At 37.2% G+C, this 21,872-nt stretch overlaps 1 protein-coding gene across 5 annotated transcripts in view; it reads right to left on the bottom strand.

Annotated features, from left to right (window-relative positions):
* MAPK8 (mitogen-activated protein kinase 8) overlaps positions 1-21,872 on the bottom strand; it is a 183,927-nt gene that overhangs the window by 9,985 nt on the left and 152,070 nt on the right. For 2 of the 5 annotated variants that reach the window (XM_042018857.1, XM_042018860.1), the window contains exons 2-7: positions 14,317-14,483; positions 11,477-11,606; positions 10,171-10,229; positions 9,906-10,044; positions 5,065-5,230; positions 475-546 (exon numbers count right to left, since the gene is read on the bottom strand). In XM_042018857.1, the coding sequence (XP_041874791.1) occupies positions 475-546; positions 5,065-5,230; positions 9,906-10,044; positions 10,171-10,229; positions 11,477-11,606; positions 14,317-14,438 (688 nt within the window). In that variant the 5' untranslated portion in view covers positions 14,439-14,483. Of the gene's footprint in view, positions 1-474; positions 547-893; positions 966-5,064; positions 5,231-9,905; positions 10,045-10,170; positions 10,230-11,476; positions 11,607-14,316; positions 14,484-18,475; positions 18,542-21,872 lie in introns of those variants that run through there. The other 3 variants (XM_042018859.1, XM_042018858.1, XM_042018861.1) reach the window with 3 other exon arrangements.

Here is a 21,872-nt window from a genome sequence, read left to right as displayed (position 1 = left end):
GATCATCTCTGCATACAAAAAATAAATCTCCAGAGTGTAACTAATGAAGAGGGTTAGGAATTTTTGTAAACATTTTCTATAAAATACAAAGCATAATAACTGCTAACATGCTCAGGTACTAAACAAGATTAATAAATTACTACATAAAAATGACCTCCAAACTAAAGCCCAATGCATGTGAACCAGTAAAACCCCACCTAAACAAAAAGAAGTCTGTCTTAAGTGTGACAACATTCAAAAGTAATGGATAGGGACTATATTAAACTGGAAAAAGAAAAAAAGAGGGAAAAAAAAGGGAAAAGAAAAAAGTAAGTCTGTTTGCCCCAATGGTATATAATGACTTTGCAAATTGCAGTTTGAAAAGGCAGTCTAAAACCAGTATTTTAAAAATTAGAACCACCTTAATCTGAAACTGTATCACTGCAGAGTCTTTTGACCTTTTACAGCTACATCCTAGGCCAAGGGTAAGGATACGATCTGTACCAGGAAATAAAACACCACCTTTGATCATTTCTCCCATGATGCACCCAACTGACCAAATGTCAACTGAAAACAAAATGCAATGATATTAACATAAAAGATAGTTATTAAAATAAAATAAATAAAAATATTTAGACACACACATACACATGAAGTGACTCTAAAAAGCATGTGCAACGAAAATGAGTGAAAGTGAATGTATGCTAACTACAGGACCAGCAGAGACTATGTCCTACTGCTAGGTGCAGCCTGAATAGAAATGATTTTTTTTTTTTTAAGTGTATCACAAGAAAAATCCATGTTCATTTAATAAAAAAAAAAAATTGTACAATATGCATCTTCATGACACAACATCAATAAAAAGGTTAATCACTTCCTAACTAATTCAACCTGCTGCAGCAGCACAAGGATACAGTCCCTTCCTGGAAAGAGGATTTTGTGGCAAACCATTTCGCCCATAATGCACCCCACAGACCATAAATCCACTATGTTTGTAGCACAAAAAGAAGGAAAAGCAAAGCAAACGGTCATTTAAAATTAAAAGAAGCATAACATGACTGCATCCTATAAACTGCAGAGACAGCACAGGAAGAAGAGCAAGTCTTTGTATTAATCAATGAAAACAGTTTAACATAAACCATGTGTAAGGATTAGCTTTTAACTGTCTCAAATACAAGGCAGAAAAACATCCTTTTGTTTAATATAGTGCTAGAGCAAGAGCTTGAGCAGAGAGAGAGAGACACGAATCAAGCAGAGTAAAGCCCTTCTCCAAGGCTGGAGGCTTCAAAGCTACCTCTGCCAAGAGACTAGACTCAAGCACGAAAGACAGATTGATTTCTTGAAAATAATTCCACTGCAGCTGTTGGAATAATTCTAAAAGTAGCAAAGTACACTGACCTGTAAAAATATTGCCTATTGAAACAGTTCACACTTTCTAGGAGAATTAATTAGGTATTACATAGGAATTAAAATTTAACAGCAAGTATTTCCTAGAAGTCAGATTACCATGAATCTCTCTCTTGCTTTAAGTAAAAAGCAAACAGAATCAGTAAAAGATCACTTAAAAATTTTAGAGGATCAGTTAATGACAATGTTAGTATGCTCCTAGGTTTTCAGTTAAAATCATTTGTTTTAAAATATTTCTCCAGTTATGCTGAAATAACATTTCATAAAAGAAAAACTCAACAGCAATTTTTTTAAAATGAGATAGGCATTTTCTACATTACCTTAAAATAAATCACTCAGAAGACATACTTAAAGATGCACAAGTTTACTTTGTACAGGCAAGCCAATTTCTTTTGCAGTTGCTTTCAGAGGTATTGTTAATTCTGTATGCAAAAGTTTTCTTGAAATCATAATAATGACATTTTATTATTATGAATACTTTGTCAAATATGACACTGGAATTTCAATTAAGCACATAAGAAGGGGATTTAAGTGAGAACAATCGTATAGTAAGAATTATATGTCAATGTTCTGAAGGAGCTCAACAATGTCAAGCAAACAACATAGCTTCTTATTTTTCAATATTCCTTCTTTATTTTTAAGTTCCTCTAAAATAGTATCTAAATAATATGATAGGAGATCATAGTTGTGCATATTAATAGGTCAAAATTAAGGGCCTTGTTCATTTAAAAAAATATTGTCAACACTTTTAATGCTCTTTTTCCTTTAAAATTTTTTTTCAAATACTTAAGTATATATTCATTGGCTTAGAGACCCAAAGAAGCCAAGTTTTGCATTTGACTTTTTAAATAAAATTCTGAATGCTGACTTTTTGATCTGCTAAACAACCTCCTGCCATTACAACCCATAATATACCCAAATCTGTTGTAATTAGTTTGTGACCCACACGATAAAGTTACCATTCTTCTCGTCTCCCTACAAAACCAAACTTGAGATGTTTTGGGGTGTTTTGATTTGCTGCTTTCATTAAATCAGACAAAACCTGTCTAATTACAGGTCTCTAACTTTTTTTAGGAAGCTGAACTAATACTCCTGTGAATACCTCTATAGAAAACTGAGTAAAATCTCATCACAGATTTGAAAAATACTTTAACAAATCTATTGCTGTCATAAGGAGTCCATTTTATTCTTAACAACCCTGTTTGAACTTACTGATTTTTATAAATCTAGGAGAAAAAATACCATGTGAAAATGAAGTTTAAACCCAATGTATCTACTAGGAAACTTAAAAGTAATTGTTTCAGAGTCTTTAGGACTTTCCTTGTTTTTCAGTGTTTCATTCCTGATAATCATGCACAGAACAGTGCATAAATCTATTAAGGTGCATGTGCATGAACAGTTCTGGTGTCCTTCAGTTGGTTTCTGATGTGACACCCCCAAACATCCTTCAGTAATAAACCCTACATAAAAGTTAACTCTATGTATTTGTTTGGGATCCTTGCTAGTTTTAAAACAATTGAAGATTTTGTATGCGTGTAAGTATAGTACCAAAATGATGTTAGTCTGCAGTACATATCTCAGTCATCAAAATATACATTGCAATCCTCCCACAAGTTCAGCAGGGCACAAACTGCAGGAAACTGCCAGACAGCTCTGTAACCACCGGTTAACTCTCAATTTTCAGTATTAAACTCCACATTAAGTAAACTCACAGTTAATTTAACTTGGGGTTTAAGGGGCTATAATAGGCATCAATATGAACAGGCGAGGCTCCTGGACAGCCCATGGTTCTTACTGTAAATGCATCCTTGCTACCCATCTCCCTGTCATGGGAGCTCCACAAACTCCTCGACTGAGAACAGTAACAGCTCACATAAACTGCCTTTTAATGAGAACAGTACATATGGAAATACAATTCTCTTTGGACTCACTCCTTACATTTACATTCTCCAGAAGTGCCATTCTCATTTCAAGAACCATGTATTTGGCTTTGGGAAGATGTGATAGTTTTTCAAATGAAAGTAAATTATGATTTATGATGCACAACACAACTCACACTTCCTTAAGGAACAGGGTTGTCACAAGCTTGACAGGATAGATTGTGTTGTAGAGTATCTCCAGTAGTGGAAAACTCCAGTGGTGGAAAAAATGTTTCATACTTCTGCTACTCAAAATTACTTACTATTTAAAAGAAAAATTTAACATGGGCAAGCTGAGTCAGAAAACTTGTGACTTTCATTTTATCAATTCCTTCTGTAAGGCAGTTGCATGACTCAATACTACAGCTTTAGGTACTTGTATTTAATGTTCCTTAAATTGCCAATATAAAGTCTTGGGGGAAAAAAAAGACAAACTTAAATTTGCAAATCTAGAAAATTTTAGGAATTAAAAGAAATAACTAATTTGCTCTACTCAACCTGTAACTCCTAAATTACAGGAAAATCAGCCAGCCATGGAGGCCATTCGAAGAAATGTACATCCTCTCATGCACATTAACAATCCAAACAAATAAAAACCACAGTCTTGCAATAAAGATCTAGTCTCATTCCTTTGACCTGGCTTCTTTCACTGCTATCACATTCACACAGCCTGAAGTCACCTGCTGCAATGGTATGCCAGGCAGGTTTGCAGACTGTATTAGGAATGCTGAAAGGCAGAGCAAGCCCCAGTTGTGTCAGGAAGGCGAGGAGCCACACCTCACACGTCCCCAGGAGAGAGCTTTGGGCAGAGTGTTTGAAACACACATAGTGACCTGTAGGCTCCACCAGCCTGATGTGTTCACAAGTGAAACAAGGGAGTTACCCGACCACGGGGGCAGCACAGCAGTGAAATGGAGCGGAATCAGGCTGCTCCAATGGAGTTTCAGGAGTGACACATCACTTTGGTTTCCTAATGGGTACTACCAGCTGTTTCCTTGAGAAGCTGCAATGTACTTGATGGTGTGTTTCCCTCCAATGACAGATCTTTTTCTATTTTCCTGAAGAAGATACTGAGAGGCAGACTGGTCACAGAGTGAGTATGGTGAGGCGGAAGTGTATGCAAGCAGAGGGACAAAGTAAAATTCCGTTGGAATTTGTCAGGGACCTCAAAGAATCCATGATGCATCATGACAGTACTCTCTGTATGCTTAAGTGTGTTATTGAGTTTTTCTTCAGCAACATTAAGAACTTAGTGAAAAAGGCTTAAAGGAGGCTGGTTTTAATAAAAAGCAATTCCACAGTAGGTCTTAGCTTGTTTGTTCCTCAGTAGACCTTATGCTCCCTACCTCCTGAAAGGCCATACACAATACAGTTATTTAGCATCAAATTTAGTACACACATCTGCTGATGAAATACAATTTACATCTTCACCAAGAATAAAGTCAGATGAAGGTGTATCAAAGTGCATACCAAATATCAAGAAAATACATTTCCAGTTCTTCCTGGATGTCACGTAATCTACCAAGGAAGTTATTTAAATTTTTAAACAAACAAGGCCCTCCATTTTTTCTCCTATTAAATGCAAACATTTTCTAATGGGTTGAATTGAATAAACAAATTGGTGTATCCAGAATCTGCATTTTAGTCACAAGACTAATTTATAAAATTTCTACAGCTTGAAAAAAACATTAACATGTAAAATGTGGTGTGCCAAACAAAAAAGATAAAGCTATGCCAAAGAAAGACTGTATTTGCTGACCGTTTTCTTTGTATCCCATCCCTAGGATGACCTCTGGTGCTCTGTAGTAACGAGTCACTACATAAGGCGTCATCATAAAACTAGTTCCTGCAGTTCTGGCCAGTCCAAAGTCAAGAATCTTCAAAGTGCAGTCTGACTTTACTACTATATTACTGGGCTTTAAATCCTTTAAAAAGAAACATCATATATGACTGCTAAGACAAGCACAAAGTACTCTGTGGTTCACATTTTAAAAAGATAATATTGCTAACATTAAATCCCAAACACAACTAGGTTATTGCTGTAACTGCAGCTTTTTCCCCCTTGCATTAATTTATGTGCATTCAGCAGATTACAGAATTAATTCCTTTATTGTGCTTGTAGATTTATATAGCAATTAAAGAAGGAAAATACAACCAGCATTACAAGATATGTTAGCAATGTCTGAAATAAATCGAGGTTAGTAAGAAGTGTTAGCTCTGAGGAAAGGTCTAGAAACTGCTCACTGGAACAAGAATTATTACTACAATGCAGAACACAAGTAACATGACAATCATTTGATTCAATAATCATCTTAATACAAGAATTATTAGAATTATAATATCAATGTGAAAGGTTTATTTGCTAGTTGAGGTTACATTACCTCTTTTGAACCAATGTATTTCTCTGAACAGAAAGAAAATCTCCATGGCCACATGATTTTAGTTTCCTATTTAGGACTTGGTTTTATACTAAGTTTGGCAACCAAACCCAAAAATGCACCATTGAAAAACTGCCAAAAATTAACACAATCATTAAATTGGAGTGGAAAATGCTGACATAGCTTCAGATCATTCTAGTTAGCAACATGGAAACTATTCTCAACACCTGAACCCTATTGACAATAGTGGCTTTGCAACATTTATTTAAACAAAAACTACACAGGCTTACTCTGTCATCACCTCAGCAGGATCTTACACAAAGCTGAATGTCACAGTGTAAATATTACAGAGTAACTTCAAAACAACTTTGCAATCATAAAATCATTTGCAGCACATGGGCTAACACAGATAAGACTTAGATACTTCCAGCCTACACTCTACTGAGATTAATTGAGAGCAAAACCTGAGATATGACAGAGGACTCCAGCACCTGAGCTGCAAGCATTTGATATGTAGTCCCATTTGTCATTGTTTCTTAAAGACTTAAAGGTGGATATCTGCAAGATTTATGTAGTTTTCATTTGTACTTGGCTGGCTTTCAGCAATCTCCTCATAATGCTGAGAAAACTGCATTAAAGATAAAGAGGAAACAACAAAAAGAGTTCCAGAACAACAGAATTTTAATGACTAAGTACAAGTCTTGCATACATACATATTCACACATACATTTCCACACAAAGACTTTACAGACAACTTTAGCTTAAAACATTCTCAAACACCACAAATTAATTCAAGTTCTATAAGGCCTTCTGGCCATTTAATACACGTTTCAGATTCTTCTACAGTCCTTTTTATTATCAGCTTTATTTCTGCACACATCTATTATTTTCAGGAAGTTCACTGCAGAACACCAGGCATATGCTCATGGTATTAACTACACTCATTCTCCCCAAAACTGCAGGATTAACACTCCAATGTTAAGAGATCTTCTCTTTGCTTACCAAATGCTGTCCATCCTTATTTCTGAACACCATGTAGTTGTCATGAAGCCTAGGATCAAAATGATGAATTGACTTACACTACATTCAGATTCATGCAGAGATGCAAAACCTGCATCACTTAATATCTTCTGTTAAATAAACCAAAACTCGAGAGCTCCTCTGAGAGTGATCAAATTAATTAGGATGGATAAATATATCCGGAACCTATAGCAGAAAATCTCTCACTGAACCTTGAAAATGTAAAATGTCAGTGCTTAAAAATCAGGTTCTTCAGGGCTGTCTCCCTATAAGCCAGACAAGGAGACAGGGACATCTCTAGAGGGTAATTCATGGCTTCTACGGGCTTTTCTCTTTGTAACAGAAGATTTGTGAAGGTTCCATAATTAGGCCCCTTTGTTAAGTACTCAAAATCGGGCAGAATTCAATGTTTCAGAGCCTCCATGCAAGACTAATGAGACACTCTGTGTCCCTCAGAAAGTCAGTGAGGCACAACTCTGCAATGCTGATCATTCATCCTCATATTATGAAATATAAATGAACATGTACTTCTACACTGGCTGGAAACTGCATCTCTGCACAGTGTTCAGGACCCAGTAATGTTGATTTGCCAACATCTGTTAAAGTCAGTGCAAAGTTACAGCCAAATCTTTATCCATTGATGTGACAACCAAGTTTGCCCCTACAACTTCAAGGTGAAGTTTGATTTCTGTTTTGTTCCATGCCCCCAACTTGTTATTTCTATGGCAAGTAGTATCCAGTGCTATAAGGCACGTATACAGATTTTTTTGATTTCAGTCATTCAACAAGCTTTGAAAAAGCTACTAAGATGCTGAGATTACCACAGCTACACTAGAAGCTGAAGAACCCAGTTAAAAAACATGTGAAACTACCAACAGCAAAAAAAACTTAAAGCTTTAGAGATCACTAAAGTAGAACACTAGATTCATAGCCAAAATGCTCCTCGGGCAGCTGCAGTAGTGCAGGCTATGCTTAAGAAGTTTCAATAAAGTAACTGGCTGTGGACATTAAGAACTGGTGCTGAGAGCCCAGAAGAATGCTACAAAGAGTTACCACTGCAGCCACACGGTCTGTGTGACACATGTGCCTTTGCAGGCTATCTTCCTTGTCTTCCAAGGTTTTGTTCAGCTTGCTCCACAGAGAAACAAGATTTTGATACTTTACACCTTGAAGTAAAAAGGCACAATGCACACAGGCGGTAAGGCTGTGCCTGAATATACTCAATCTTCTAACAAAGTCTACCAAGAAGCTGTCAGTTGAAAATCTACCAGGAAGACATGCAAGTGAAATGTCCTTCAGAAGCATCTGCACATGTCCTTTAAAAGCATTCATGCATACATACGGTGCTATTTACATAGCAATTGTATTTAGTCTCTTTAGGATCGTTTATCCCTGTAGATATGAAGCATTTCACAGCCTTAACCCATATTTACAGAGACAGGAATTCTATCCTCAAAGCTGTCTTTACTCTTGCCCAACTACCTAAACAGCTACTTCTTTTATGCAAATGTAAAGATGTTTAAATTTTATCCATGACTTCCACAGGATCTATGCCCACTTCAGAGGAGTACAAACCACCCTGAGGCAAGCACAGTTTTAGAAGCTCCCCTAAGCTTGTGCTAAGATCCACAGAGAGACATTCTTACTTCACCTACACTAGCCATGTCCAAATAATATATCATTTTCTGAAACTAAAAAAGACCACATAGGAAAATCCACAGCATTAAATTTTCATACCTAACTATTGAAGGGACCAGGAAATGTGAAACTGTATGCAAACCATTATTTCTGACCCACAGGCACATACATTAGAACACCAAGGGCTGCATCATCTCAGTCACAGGTAATACAGTACCACAACAGTAAGTTAAACAACTTAGTTTTGCTGAGGATTCCCAGAACAATGCAAGAAGCCCAACTGACCTGTCTCAAATGCCCATAAGCAGACCAGCATCACGTACAATGCCTGGTTGCAGGCAATGCTTCTTCCTACTTATCCTTGCCCATCTCTTCCAACACATCAGTTCAGGGAAATTGCATGCAAGAAGAAAGGTTTCACCTTCATCCCCTGAGCTCCTCACTGGAATGCAGCAGCTGATGAGTACTAGAACTAGCTGAGCAAAAGGAAGCAGCATTTGCCCACTCAAGATGTATTTTCTATTCATATAATTGCTCCTGTTCCCTTGTGGAAAAGGCAGCAAAAAAGACTGAACAGGAGTGTCAGACTGCCAGAGCTAGCTTGCAGACCATTCAACCCCCCAGTCACAGTGTGGTGGACCACTGACCTGGACAAGCATCCTAACACAGCAATTCCTGTGGCAGTGCACAGAACTGCCATTTGTGATTTGCTTTCCTGTGCACGTCATGAGAAGACTGTGTAGTAATGACTGAAAGTATCCCACATTGCTAAGGTTAATTAAACCTTCTCTATCACACTTCAGAAATGAAAACTTCTCAAACTCTTTAAAAATATTACAATGAAAAATGTAGTACTGTAAAAATACAAGCCTACCATTTCCCAAACCAACAAGATTATATTTGAAAAGCTATAACCAGATAATCTCAAGCAATCTTTAATCCACATACCATTAAATATGAGATGCTCAACTTGAACAGGCAACCTTAAATTCAAAATTTCTTGACTGGATTATAACACACAAATGCCATTTAAAAAGCAGTAGTCAGTTTTGCCTGTTAACTATCTGAGTGAATGATTTGTGACGCACAGGTGTTATCCAAGTTCCACTTACAAGTCTTTATCATCATCTGCTTATCTGCAGATTTCAGATAGTTATTCATTACTCTGCTAGTCAAGGAGAAGAAATAAAATGGGCAGTTCTTTCAAAAGATGGGATTTCAGGTTTGGTTACCAAAACAATAAAGGCAGAGATGCTTCCAGATATCCTTCCCTGCCACAACTATTAAAGTAGAACATTATACAGAATTAGAGGAGGTAATGCAACTCACTGCAAAAATCTTCAGTTTGCTCTGTGCAGATCGTTATCAAATCACTTAAACATTCAAAAGGCTCATTCCAGAATTACCCTGCAAAAAGGTATGGTGCTTTCCTTTCAGCTTTCTCTCCCTGCCTATGGGACAGCCTATGAAACATTCTTCGTGCTCCTATTGCTAACTTTTTTTATCTTTAAATACTCAAGGTAAAACCAGGTGCAATGCAAATTATACAGTTTAGTTCACTCACCCTATGAATAATCCCAGCTGAATGAAGATGTTTGATACCACATAGCATTTGATAAAGAAGATAGGACATTCGTTCATGGTCTAGCTCCATCTGAATCACTTGGCAAAGATTTGCATCCATGAGCTCCATCACTATGTAGCTTATGAAGAAAGAAAAGAATAATAATCAGATAATACTGACATTTTACTGTATTCTCTCTCTTGCTCATCTTTTGGTATGAATACTTTAAAAATAAATTCTCAGCTTTAGCTCGAATCTGACTTACACATCTTGAAATTCTTCCAGGGATTTTTGTGGTGTGAACACATTCAGTAGGCCGATTATCTGCAGGGAGGGGGAGAGGAAGTGTAATTGTACCACAGCAAGAGGAAAGTTGCAGAGTCAACATTTCAAAACTGCTAACTATTATTCTGATATGAACCTCCTGGTACACACTGAAGCTCAAGATGCTCAGTAGCTCAACCAGGCCTAACATGATGTAAACAGATACGAATTATTTTGGAATGAGTATTTTTCCTCCACAAATCACATAATCTAAAGACACTGTGTGTGTGTTAACAAGACGATATTTAAATCTTAAAACCTAAGGAGCTTAGTCACTCTTCCCCTTCCTCCTACTTTCAGTTTGAAGACCTAGTAAGATTTTCATTGTATATGAGGAACAATGAAATTAAAACCTGACGAAGACTCCCTAAAAGATACCACTTCACCACTGACAAAGGTGAAGAAACAACTTCACCCAAACAGAAAAACAGGCTCTTACAGATGCTTTAGGACATTTTCTATTAAGAATGGATGTGACGTGCAGAAAGAGACCAAGCTACTACTCATCAAGAACTAGGCAGGCTTGCAATAGTTTATCATGATACAAATTATGCTATTAGGTGGAACACCCTTCAGAGAATTCACATATAAACCGTTGTCCGTGTTTGAGAAAAATTACAAGATTTTCCCAAAAAGCTAAAAGAGAGAGCAAGTTTTCTGTGACACTCTTTCTCCCTAGCAGCCAGGACAAATTTTATCTTCCTGATGGGGGATTAAAAGAGAAGGTAAGGAATACTGCACACATCTGACTCTGAAGGAAAAAAATGGCCAACACCAGCCTTCTGCAGTTCAACTCCAATAAATTTATCACTTACTCTCTCCCCATTTCTGTGATCTTGTCTACTGCACAGCTTCATAAACACCAGAGAGTTACTGCTGTCACAACACAAGACTCTAAACTCATTCGTGCTATGTATTATAGTATTTATATAGTATTTATAAAAGTATTATAGCCTTTTCCTTTTTTCTCCTATGTGTCTATCAGCAGGACACACTTACCAGCCATTTGACAGCTGCTTGTAAATGTTAGCAATATAACACTGACTCCCTTGCTGAGTTTGAAGGGGGTATTTAAAGATTGGGCAGGTATTAAAACTAGTCATTAATAGCTATTATGCAAGACCCTTCTGTACTTATCATGGAGATACAACCATGCAATGAAAATCTCTGAAGTCACTTTCCAGACTTTTACAAAGGACAGCCTTCCAGTTAATTCTTTAACATCTGAAGCAGGACACTGCACTCACATTTTTGTGATTAACGCACTTCATAAGAACAAGCTCTCTGTAGGCTCTTTTAGCGTGGGTTTGGTTCTGAAACGGTCGGCTTAACTTCTTGATTGCAACATTCCGCTCAAGGATGGCATCGTAAGCTGCGCTGTAATTAAAAATAACAGTATTACATCTCTAGTGTCAAGGTCCTTTAAGCTGTGGCAGTTGCAAACTTTTTCAGATAATTTGTATCATGTCTGCAGAAACCCCAGATTTCCAGTGTTATCCAGCTTTAGGAATGTGATATAACAAAGTGCTCTTGTATGCTGAGTGATTCAAAATTTAAAGCTATTTCCCAGTTTTAGAGTACTAACGCATGACAACCTCTACAATATAATGCAGTATTTCTGCTTCCAAAGATACTGAGTTCTTGCCACTCATTGGCACTCAAGAACAGACCATCTAAAAAAGATCCAAAACACTTCAAACATAAAAAGCACATCAATTTTACATAAAATCTTCACACTAAAAGGAAGGGAGAAGGCAGGAAAAGTAGGTTATAAAAAGGTCCCATGCTTTCACTTATGTAGTTGCTTAATATCCTGCTGACAATGACAGCATCAAAGTCGAGACAAAAAGTGTTAAGAAATCTTTAACCTCTAGATGTCACTGGCTTTAACTTGGTGAAAAAAAAAATAACATTTTGTTTGCAGACTAATGCCAAGATTGTCATATGATTCAGGGACAGGCTGTTTAACTGATGAAGACTGTTATTGGAGACAACTCCCTTACATATCACATTTCCGTGACAGGAAGGCATGGCTTGTTTTTCCTGTAAGAGCTAATACAACAGCTGACTGCCATGCAGATTCAGGAAATATTTAGCAGTTACTAAAAACGTCTTAGCAGGGACAATATTATTTTCTTGTCTCTTCTCAAGAATGGTACTGAAATCTAATGAAGGATATCTACTAGTAAACAGTAGCATCTATTAAATCCAACTAACTACTTTAAAAAGTGGATTGTCTATGTACTATGTAGGCTTGAATGATTTGTAATTTATCATCAACAAAACCTCTAGACACTACTGAAGAAAAAGAATGGGAACAACATATATGGTAACTTTCTCTGATGTAGATTTTCCATTATATCTGGAATTCCCCCACCTGCCCCAAAGATAAAGATTATTTTAGGAAAGACTGCCAACATGGGACTCCTGTTTTAGTATTTAAACTTCTGCATTCCCTGTACATAACAGCAGCTGAGAGCCTGTTTCAGTATTAGGCCATCTACTTAATATTCCCAAATCAAGCTGCATCAGTTACAAAAACAGACCAAAAAACAAAAAAACAAAAAAAAACCACAAAAACAAAAAAAACAAAAAAAAAAAAAAAAACAAAAAACCAAACAAACAAACAAAAAAAAACCAACAACAAAAAAAAACCCACCCACAAAAAAAACCAAAACAAAACACCAAACAAAAAAACCCCCAAACAAATACAAGCCATCACCACTGACAACAAAAACCCCAACCCAAATCACAAGAATTGCACTGTATGGAGATACATGGCAAGATTTAACCACAGTCCTCATCAGGGTAAGCACAGAGATTAAACTAAAAAGGCTTCAATTACCACTAGCAGCAATTACAGAATGGCACTAGAGTATTACACAGTCAGTTTTCAGATGTCAGCTCTAGGAAGGGCAATAAATTTGGAAAACAGGCATTAAGAACATATGACTGGCCATCAGAAGGATAGTAGTAACATCTAAAGCTTTTATTGGCATTTCGATAGCAACTAAACAAACTAGCCAAGCAACTGTCTACATCCTCAGTATATTAACACACATGCAAACAAAACTAAGATCAGTTCTTTTGTTGCTGCTAGTTAATACCAGTAATCTTAATGCCAGAAGTTACCATTTCAGAAAACAACTCTTTCTAGAGTTCTTTCTTCAAGTTTCCATTTGCACTTATTACACTGTTTTATTAATCCTGCTAAAACACAAATGTGAATTAACACCCATACCACATATTCTCTAAACACTGATCAAGACAAGATCAAGGTAGTAAAGGGGTTACAGATTTGAGATTATGCTTTCCCCTACCCTTCTCTTCCTTGACGTTTTTGTATTTTTATGTACCTGGTTAACATCTTAAGAGTTACAATAAACTGAAAAATCTGCAAGGTCCTGTGATACCTACATCCTTCTCAAACAGTCAAAAAAAGCTTCCAGGAAGGTTAAACCAACCTTTCTCTTCGAGGCAATGGCACTGCACAGGAAACAGTGCCTACAGGCAGCCAGTTGTCAACAACTTGAATCAGCTGGACACTTTTCAGACCACACAGCAGAGCTCTTATTCAAAGAATGACACTGTCAAGTCATACTTTTCTGAACTGCATAAGGTATTTACGTATGGCAGTCAGCATCCCAAATGCTCACTCACTGGTATCAAGGACTACTCAGATTATGAAATTAAATGAAATAGACTCCTAACAAACCATTTCAAGAAGTGCAAACATTTACAAGCAGCAAATATTATATAGAGTATTTCTGGCTTTTGTTTCACTGCAAGCAGTGTGTCCTAGGATTCGGATTAGTTTCTTTATCCAGTTTCTTTTTCCCCCACTAATTTACGGGACTCAGCACAGCTGGCTGAATTTGCACAGAAGGGCATCAGTTCTGAAGCTGGAAAGGACACAGGTCAAAAAACAACAGCAACAGCCCTTGCTTAGGAAAAATGGCCATCAGTTACCATTGCTGTTTTGCCTGTAAAAGGTAGTTCTCCCCACTCCTGCTCTGTAAGACACAACACCTCAAAAAACTACATTAAGGAAACCTAAAGGTACATTTAAATTCTAGAGAAACCTTACCATACTATCCCTTGTGCTCCTGATCCTATTGGTTTCAAATTCTGGTACCGTTTCAACACGGTGAAAGTTGAGTCTCCAATCTCAACGCTGTAGAAGTTGTTGTCACGCTTGCTCCTGCTCATGACGGCAACTTGGTTAGTTCACTTCATCCAAATTTTGCTTCTGGCCTGTGAAGAAATAAAGTCAGAAAAACTAAGATTTTACAACTATATGTAATCTGACATAAGGCAGAACTTCTTATAAGACACTTCCCAAGTAAGTCTCATTTGCACAGGTAAGTTATTTTTAATGTCTGCAGGAATAAGAAAGCATGTGTTTGAAATGCTGTATTTTTAGGAGTGTTCCTAAGGTAAAATTCTAGAACATTAAAAATAATAGAAAGCCAAAAGTGAACAGATGGTAGCAAAAATCTTAGATGGAAATTACAGAAGATCAAAACACAGGAAGCTCCACACCATTCACAGAGCTCCAGGAGTCCTACCATCCCTTCATAAACACACATGCAGCAAGAGAGCAGGGCTTGGGCCAGACACTCTGCAGAGGCCCCATTCAACCTGAATTGTTGCATGAATCCATAAATATACAAACGAGTCTTCCAAACATTGCAATCATCAAAATACTCTTGGTCACAACCACCAGGAATACCTGACACTGACATGGAAACACATACAGTCAATCTAAGCCAGGGAAGAAAAACTGGCCTTGTCGGAGATCTTTCATAAGGAAAAGTAATAATCACAGAGAGAACAAAAGTAAGAAAAACAGATGTATACCCTAACTAAGTCCTCTCATATTAAAAATAAAGAAATGCAACAGCTCAATGCAGATGTCCACAGGAGAAAAAATAAAACTGCATTGTGGCTTTTCCAGTAATATTTCTAATTCCTTTGATGCTAACTGTGGACTTTTAACTTTGTCTTTACATAGGTTTTGAGTAGAGCTAGAAGAGATGCCTAGTAGTGGAAATATTTCACTAGAAGGACTGTCTTTGTTTCTTCAAGAGTGACAGCATGCTGTCTTCTGTTGTTATTAACTTAAGGAACATTTTCCCAATATTATCCATCAGTCCCAAAGAGATTCTTGCATTCCATATGCCACAACAGTATACATTAGCTAAATTTTAAACAAGGTTTGAAAACTCAGACAGTGCAAACATGGCCTCCACAAATAATTACAAAGGTTGTACAAGTAGTACTCTTTTAAGAATCTATGCATTCCACTTTCTACTAGCTAACCTGCATTCATTTCACAGATAGACAGGTACAATCAAAACACTCTGAAGTTCTTTAAAGCAGACATTTTAAACTAGTTGATATTTAACTAATTAAAAATGTGCTACCTTAATTGGCATTTATCTCAAAAGAAATGTCAATTTAAAGACCCCTTTTCCAAAATACTGTCAAAAAACCCCCAAACCTCTGTTATAAAGAGTTAACTAAATACCAAAGCAGCTTCTCTCAGTATACTGTCAATTTTGTTAAAGGCTTCCTTCCCCAGCTGACAGTGGAGGCAGAACTGGACTACAATAACTGCTCCTTAACACAAGGAAAAATCTGTATCCAGACTGTACTGGTAGGGGGAGGTCAGCTTACTGGAGGAAGACAAAAAGCCTAATTTCTTAGCAATATATGACACCAACTCCAGCTCTTTCTTCCCTATCCACCTTACCACTACATCTTTGGACTCTGCCACTTTCTCAACACTCTGTTCACAGATATACTTGCACATAGTTTTGGAATAAAAGTGCCCAACAACATATAATGACAAAACCTCCTGTGAATTAGGATAGAGAAAATTTGTTGTGGACATGAAATCAGCCAAACACCTTTTTGAAAATCAGAAAACAAAGAACAAAGACACTAATTCATATAATCTTACATTTGCTCATAGTCAGCTGAGAAAAACCCAGTATCTTGAGTTTATCCGCTAAAACTGTATTAAGATCTAGTGACACTGAACAGTGCAGGATTAGCTGGCACAGCTTAGTAGACAGAGCTCTTATTTGGTATCAGCATCAAGATAATGAAAGTTTAATACTTCACTATGGATAACTCCTCAGAAACAAATGCAGGAAGCACTGCTGCCCTCCCTCCAAGGTTTCCAGGTGAATGTTGACACCTTTCCATTAAAAGTCAGTATTTTGAATAGCCAAATCCAAGTGTTTAATTGCATTTTTTTCCATTTCGGTAAACTTCATAGAATCAAAGAGTGAAACAAAGCAAGTATAGTTTAAGAAAAGGATCTTGAGAGACACTGTTCTCTGAGAAAATAATTCCTTTGTATTAACAGATTTTACACATATACCATACATAGTATTATAACCAAGCAAGTTTTATTGCCTTGAAGCTTCATAATTTGCTACATGTTCAAAACTTTAAAATATGCTTGCCAGTACGTCCAGGAAAACTTGTATTTACTAACCATTTTATAATTCATAATAGTATTTTAGTATACAGCAATATGTAAATAAAAGAAATCATTGTTTTATTTTTACTAATAATATGAGGAAGGAGCGAGAGGTATCCCAAAGTGAGGAAGGAGGAGTATCTCCACTTACTCTGCAGCCCTACATGGCATTCATCAAAAATTACCAGTCTGCACTGTGACAGCAAGAGGTACAGTCTCTCTCTCCATTTTAAATGCGTGGTCTCCCAGCATAAAACAGATTTACTCAGCGCTTCAGAAAACATGGAGCCAATTCTCAAAAAAGCCATTTCTTGCACATTTTGTGTGGTGAGTATGGGATGTAAAAAAGCCACTTGGATGTAATGCACTCAGATCAGCAAAGAGGTCTCAGAAACCATATATGCCTTATCCCTGCCTCCAACCCTTTGGAATTTCATCTGGCTATTACAGCTTCCTCAGACTGAACCAGCCCTGACATCCACCTCTTCCACACCCCTTGCCTCAGTGTCTCATAACTTCTACACAGTTTTGTCCATCAACCATGGAGAGTGTCAGCCTCTCATTTTATAACCAAGCTAACTTCCATCCCACTCAGCTCAGAACCAGTTGTGCTCCCCGTTTCTTCATCTCAATGAAAGCATCCTCAGAAATGCCTGGTCCTGCCCAGCTCTGTGAACACAGCTCACAGAAAAAGGCCAAATACTTATTTTTTCTAGCTGTTAATTTACTGGTGACTAGTCTTATGAAGTCTAGCTTCAAAGATCCACAACACCAAAAATCCTATCTTTAAATATTAAAGCAAGTCTAAATTCAGAAACTGTCAGGCTTCTAAGATTCTTATACAATGTATGTGTGCCATGTCCTTCATTAAAACATGATTAAGCTATATCAGATAAACTCGCCTGTCTGAAATCTGACATTTTGTTCCATTTTTTCAGCAATTTTGCAGAAGCACATATGCAAAGAGAGGGAGGATGCAGACTCGAGATTTCTATTATTAAAGAGGAAACTAATAATACATTTGTCCCATTAACTGTCAACTTGCTGGAATGCTGTCAACTATCAGCAGGGGAAGAATCCCACAGAAAGCTTCAATTTCATCTCACACATCAACCATTGTGCCTTTCCTTGAAAATACTGTGCCTAAGCAAATTTCACTACATGGCAACCTTTTACTGGCAGCCTGCAGTCAGTCAAGATAAGGACATTTCAAAACTGAATTCTAATATATTCCTGTGTGGTTACTAACTCTTCATATTGCCAGAAGTACTATTTACCCAAGGAAGCACAACAAAAATGTAGGAACTGAACATAACACTATATCCAGAGTGAAATCCCCTAGTGGATCTGCAAGGCTGTGTGTAAGTTTTATTCTGAATTCACTAACAGCAACTACAATTCAACAGTTCTTCAGGAGACTTCAGGCGGCCAATAGCTTCCACTCATCAGTTCTGTGCAGCCTGATACAGCTGTAAAAACAAACACGGATGCACTGAACATGTAGCTCCATGAAAATGTATGTAGCATTTATCTATGAAAGTATCATGGCTAAAAAGCACAGACATTTATAAATTGTTCCACTAAGACCTCCTCCTCCACAAGTGAATAATACTTAGAATGAAGTTTGAACAAAAGTCTTCATCCAACTTTAAAACAAGCATATTTAAAACAGTAAAGAAACCATGTATAGCATTGTTCATACCCAAATATGCAAACATTTGCCATTTGCTTCTGCTTAAAGAAAGGCATGTACCTTTAGCATGTCTCAACAAGACTGTTCTTCATAAACTTGCTGACTTCAAGATATCTGTAAGACAGCATAATGCTGTATTTCAATACTAAATTTTGTCCCTAATACAGACAACATTCAATTTACTAATCAAGATACAGGACAGGACTGTACAGACAGTACATGTTAACATGTTTTTCCAGTACAGCCTAAATATATTGGAGAAACAGATGGGTTTGGGATAGAAATGAATGGTGGGAAAGGGAGGAGCTAATTCTTTGCTCATACAGCTTTCAGTTTAAAAGCCCTACTGCAGGTGCATTAAAAACTTTAGAAATGGCCAGATTAAAAAAAAAAAATCCAACAAAACACAAAAACTTGCAGTGCAAAATTATATAAACAACAGGAATGTATCTGGTAGACTTGTCTTTGCAGACTTCATAAACTGATTTCTTTAGAAGGCAGAGAGAGATGGCTTGATACTCATTCCAGACCTTGTTTCATTTAATGCTTTTTACACATACAACACCACTGGTCAGTGCAGTAAAGCAGCCTCCAGAGTAACAGAGCTTTAACTCTGAAGAGCACACTGCAAAGTGCAATGAACATAATGTGTTTGGACCAGAGCTGGCACCAGCGTGGCTCCATCGAGGTTCTCGGCTGTGCAGAGCTCATGGGACAGAGCCTTATCAGGCCTGTCCTCATTGTATCATTCTGGCTGAACTTGGGCAACCTCAAATTGTGCTTCTAAAAATCAGTCCAGGCTCATCTGCACTAGGACTCCAAGAAGTGTAGCTGAAACAACAGCCAATTAAAAACATGCCCAGCTCATGGGCCCCTGAGTTAAGCACAGCAAGCTTATGTATCCACAATCAGAAATTAATTGCAAAACCACGTGCTTTCCCCAAGACATCTGCGTATTTACCTTCTGCACAGCAACACCATGAAATAATAATTTCTTGCCTATGACATCTGCTAGCCTTCACATCAGAGACCAAGACAGTGCTTTTGAAATTAGAAAATACTTAAAAACAACACATAATTATGCACAAGGTTACTTTGCTTAGGCAGTGACCTGAATGCATGCATTCCAGGCATACAGAGGAACAGAAATGGAACAGGTCTTGTGAAAGAAAGCTTCTCTCACTTTTAAGTAAGAGCACAAAGTATTTTACAACCTCTTCTGCACTTTCCCATCACTAGAGATTGTGACAATGAACAGGAAAACTTCAAAGGTTGCATTAAAAACTGAAAAAAGTCATATATTTGAGGTGTCTCTTCTGTTCAGACAAAGAAATGGAACCCCAGAGATAATTTTCCCGCTAGGGACATGGAAATAGAATAGGCCAGAACTTAAGGCCAACTTAAAGGGTGGAAAAGCATTTGCTCTGTACAGCTCAGTCTCTAAGACTGCTCTTAAGTGCTGGCTTATACCTTCATTAGACGACATGAAAATCCAGGATTTGTCCCATGCTATAATGCAGAATCCCTTACTCGAAGTATCCTTTTATATAAGAAATTATACATACTCAGGTTATTTCTACTGTGGTAAAGAAGTACAGCTGAGAAGATATTTTCATACCCCAGTATCTTGAAAAGCAGTAAAACATAAGAAATGAGAAAAACCAAAGGTGGGAACAACCATCATTAACTACAAGTTTTGCATGAAATCAGACTTGGTTTTCATGTTCATGATTTCTAAAGCAATCCTCTCCTAACAAGCAAGCATCAAGTGGGCTAAGTCTTGGAAGAAACTCTGGATGCTAAGCCAGCAAACAGTCTTTGGGACAAGACATGTCTGAGGTACAACACAAATACCAACTACCAGCAGTCTGTCTACATGTGCTGGCAGAACTGTTCCATAGTGAAAGATTACTACAAGAGCTGCTCAGAAGTAGGCCTGATGAAAAATGAAGACCATGACAGTCAAAGAGATGCAGAAATGGAAGGAAGCAATTTTAAAATAAAACAATTACATATATTAATGTATTAAATAGTAATATAATCAACAGAAAATAACAATATAAACTACATATCAATAATGATTCAATAACTCCATTTAGAAGGCATCTAACACTATGAAAATGAATATTCTGTAGGAATCTGTGGTTGACCTAGAAAAATCCAACAGTTCTTCAAGTACATGGTAGTCTACTACTGAATGCAAAACAAACGGACAGTATATATAAAGCTCTTGCATTAATGTATTTAATTTCTTTGTGAAAATACAGTTCACACACAGCTGATTTGTATGCATCATGTGTTTTTGAATGCCTTGTCAAATTTTCAGCTGTCATATTTAAAGGTTTCTGGACATCTGCTAAATGAATAGTGCAAACACAACCTAGTTTTCACATATGCTTCAAAGGCTCAAATTTAGAAAACAAAAGAATTGTTTCTAAAGGTAACTTCATTGCTCATTCAGTTAGTCTCAAAAGTAATTATGGTTTTAATGTTTTGTTTGTTCATGCTGGCCTTGAAACTGAATGTTGTATTTTGCAATACTTCCAGCTCTGTTAAATGTTAACGCAAATAAAGCATTTGGAAAAAGGAGTTAACATTAGCTGGGTGAAAACTGCAGCAAGGTATTATTAAACCATTACAAATGCCAAAGATGTCTGAAAAACCTGAAGCTTATTCTAAAATAAAATATTCTCACTGTTGACTCTAGGATTTGCATGGCTTTCAAATTAAAACCATCTGATCTGTGAAAGCATAAGCTGAACAACTTCCACACAGTTGCCTAAACTCCTCCTAATGCTGACAAGTGTTTAACGAGGCCTCCAGCTGATGCACAATGGCCATGGCAGTGCCTCTCCCCTCAGCTAATGCACACCCACATTACAGCAGAACTCTGCCTTGCTCACACCACTCACAGGACGAGCAGCAGAGCACAAATTGAAAGTCTACAGCTCTGATCTCAGGAACTATTTTCTGCTTGCAACTATAAAACAAAACCACAAATACACTGGAGCGATTCTCACACAGCTCCGGTATGAAGCACAGTGCAGGTACGTTTCTTAAAATAACAGTACATTTAAATGCATCTTTTGTCCACCAAGAAGTCAAACTTCACTAATTACAGATTCAGTAAAGCAAAGGCGGACACTAGATCTCAGTGTTCACCAAGAAAAGAAGTACTGAGGCAGGGGAAACCTGCATGAACAAAAGGGCACATTTAGATTTCTGTGTTATGAGTTGCCTACTGCTTTCAAGTTCAACAGAAAAGGGTAAGTCACTTCAGTTTGCCCGAAGACAAGAAATTTAAGGCACATTTAATTTTTTTAAACTTTAGGACTGTTGCATTTTTGTTATAGCCATTTTTATATGGAAAATTCAAAGCCAAGTACTTGATTTCCCAGAACCTGTTGAGTACTTAACAACGAACAGATGGCTTTCTCCACCAAAGATGATACTTGCA

This window comes from Corvus kubaryi, unplaced genomic scaffold (genome assembly GCF_017639235.1).
Source record: "Corvus kubaryi isolate FWS band 111438036 unplaced genomic scaffold, C.kubaryi_AGA036_p1.0 138, whole genome shotgun sequence".
Lineage (NCBI taxonomy): Eukaryota > Metazoa > Chordata > Aves > Passeriformes > Corvidae > Corvus > Corvus kubaryi.
This window is presented reverse-complemented; position numbering and strand designations above follow the sequence as displayed.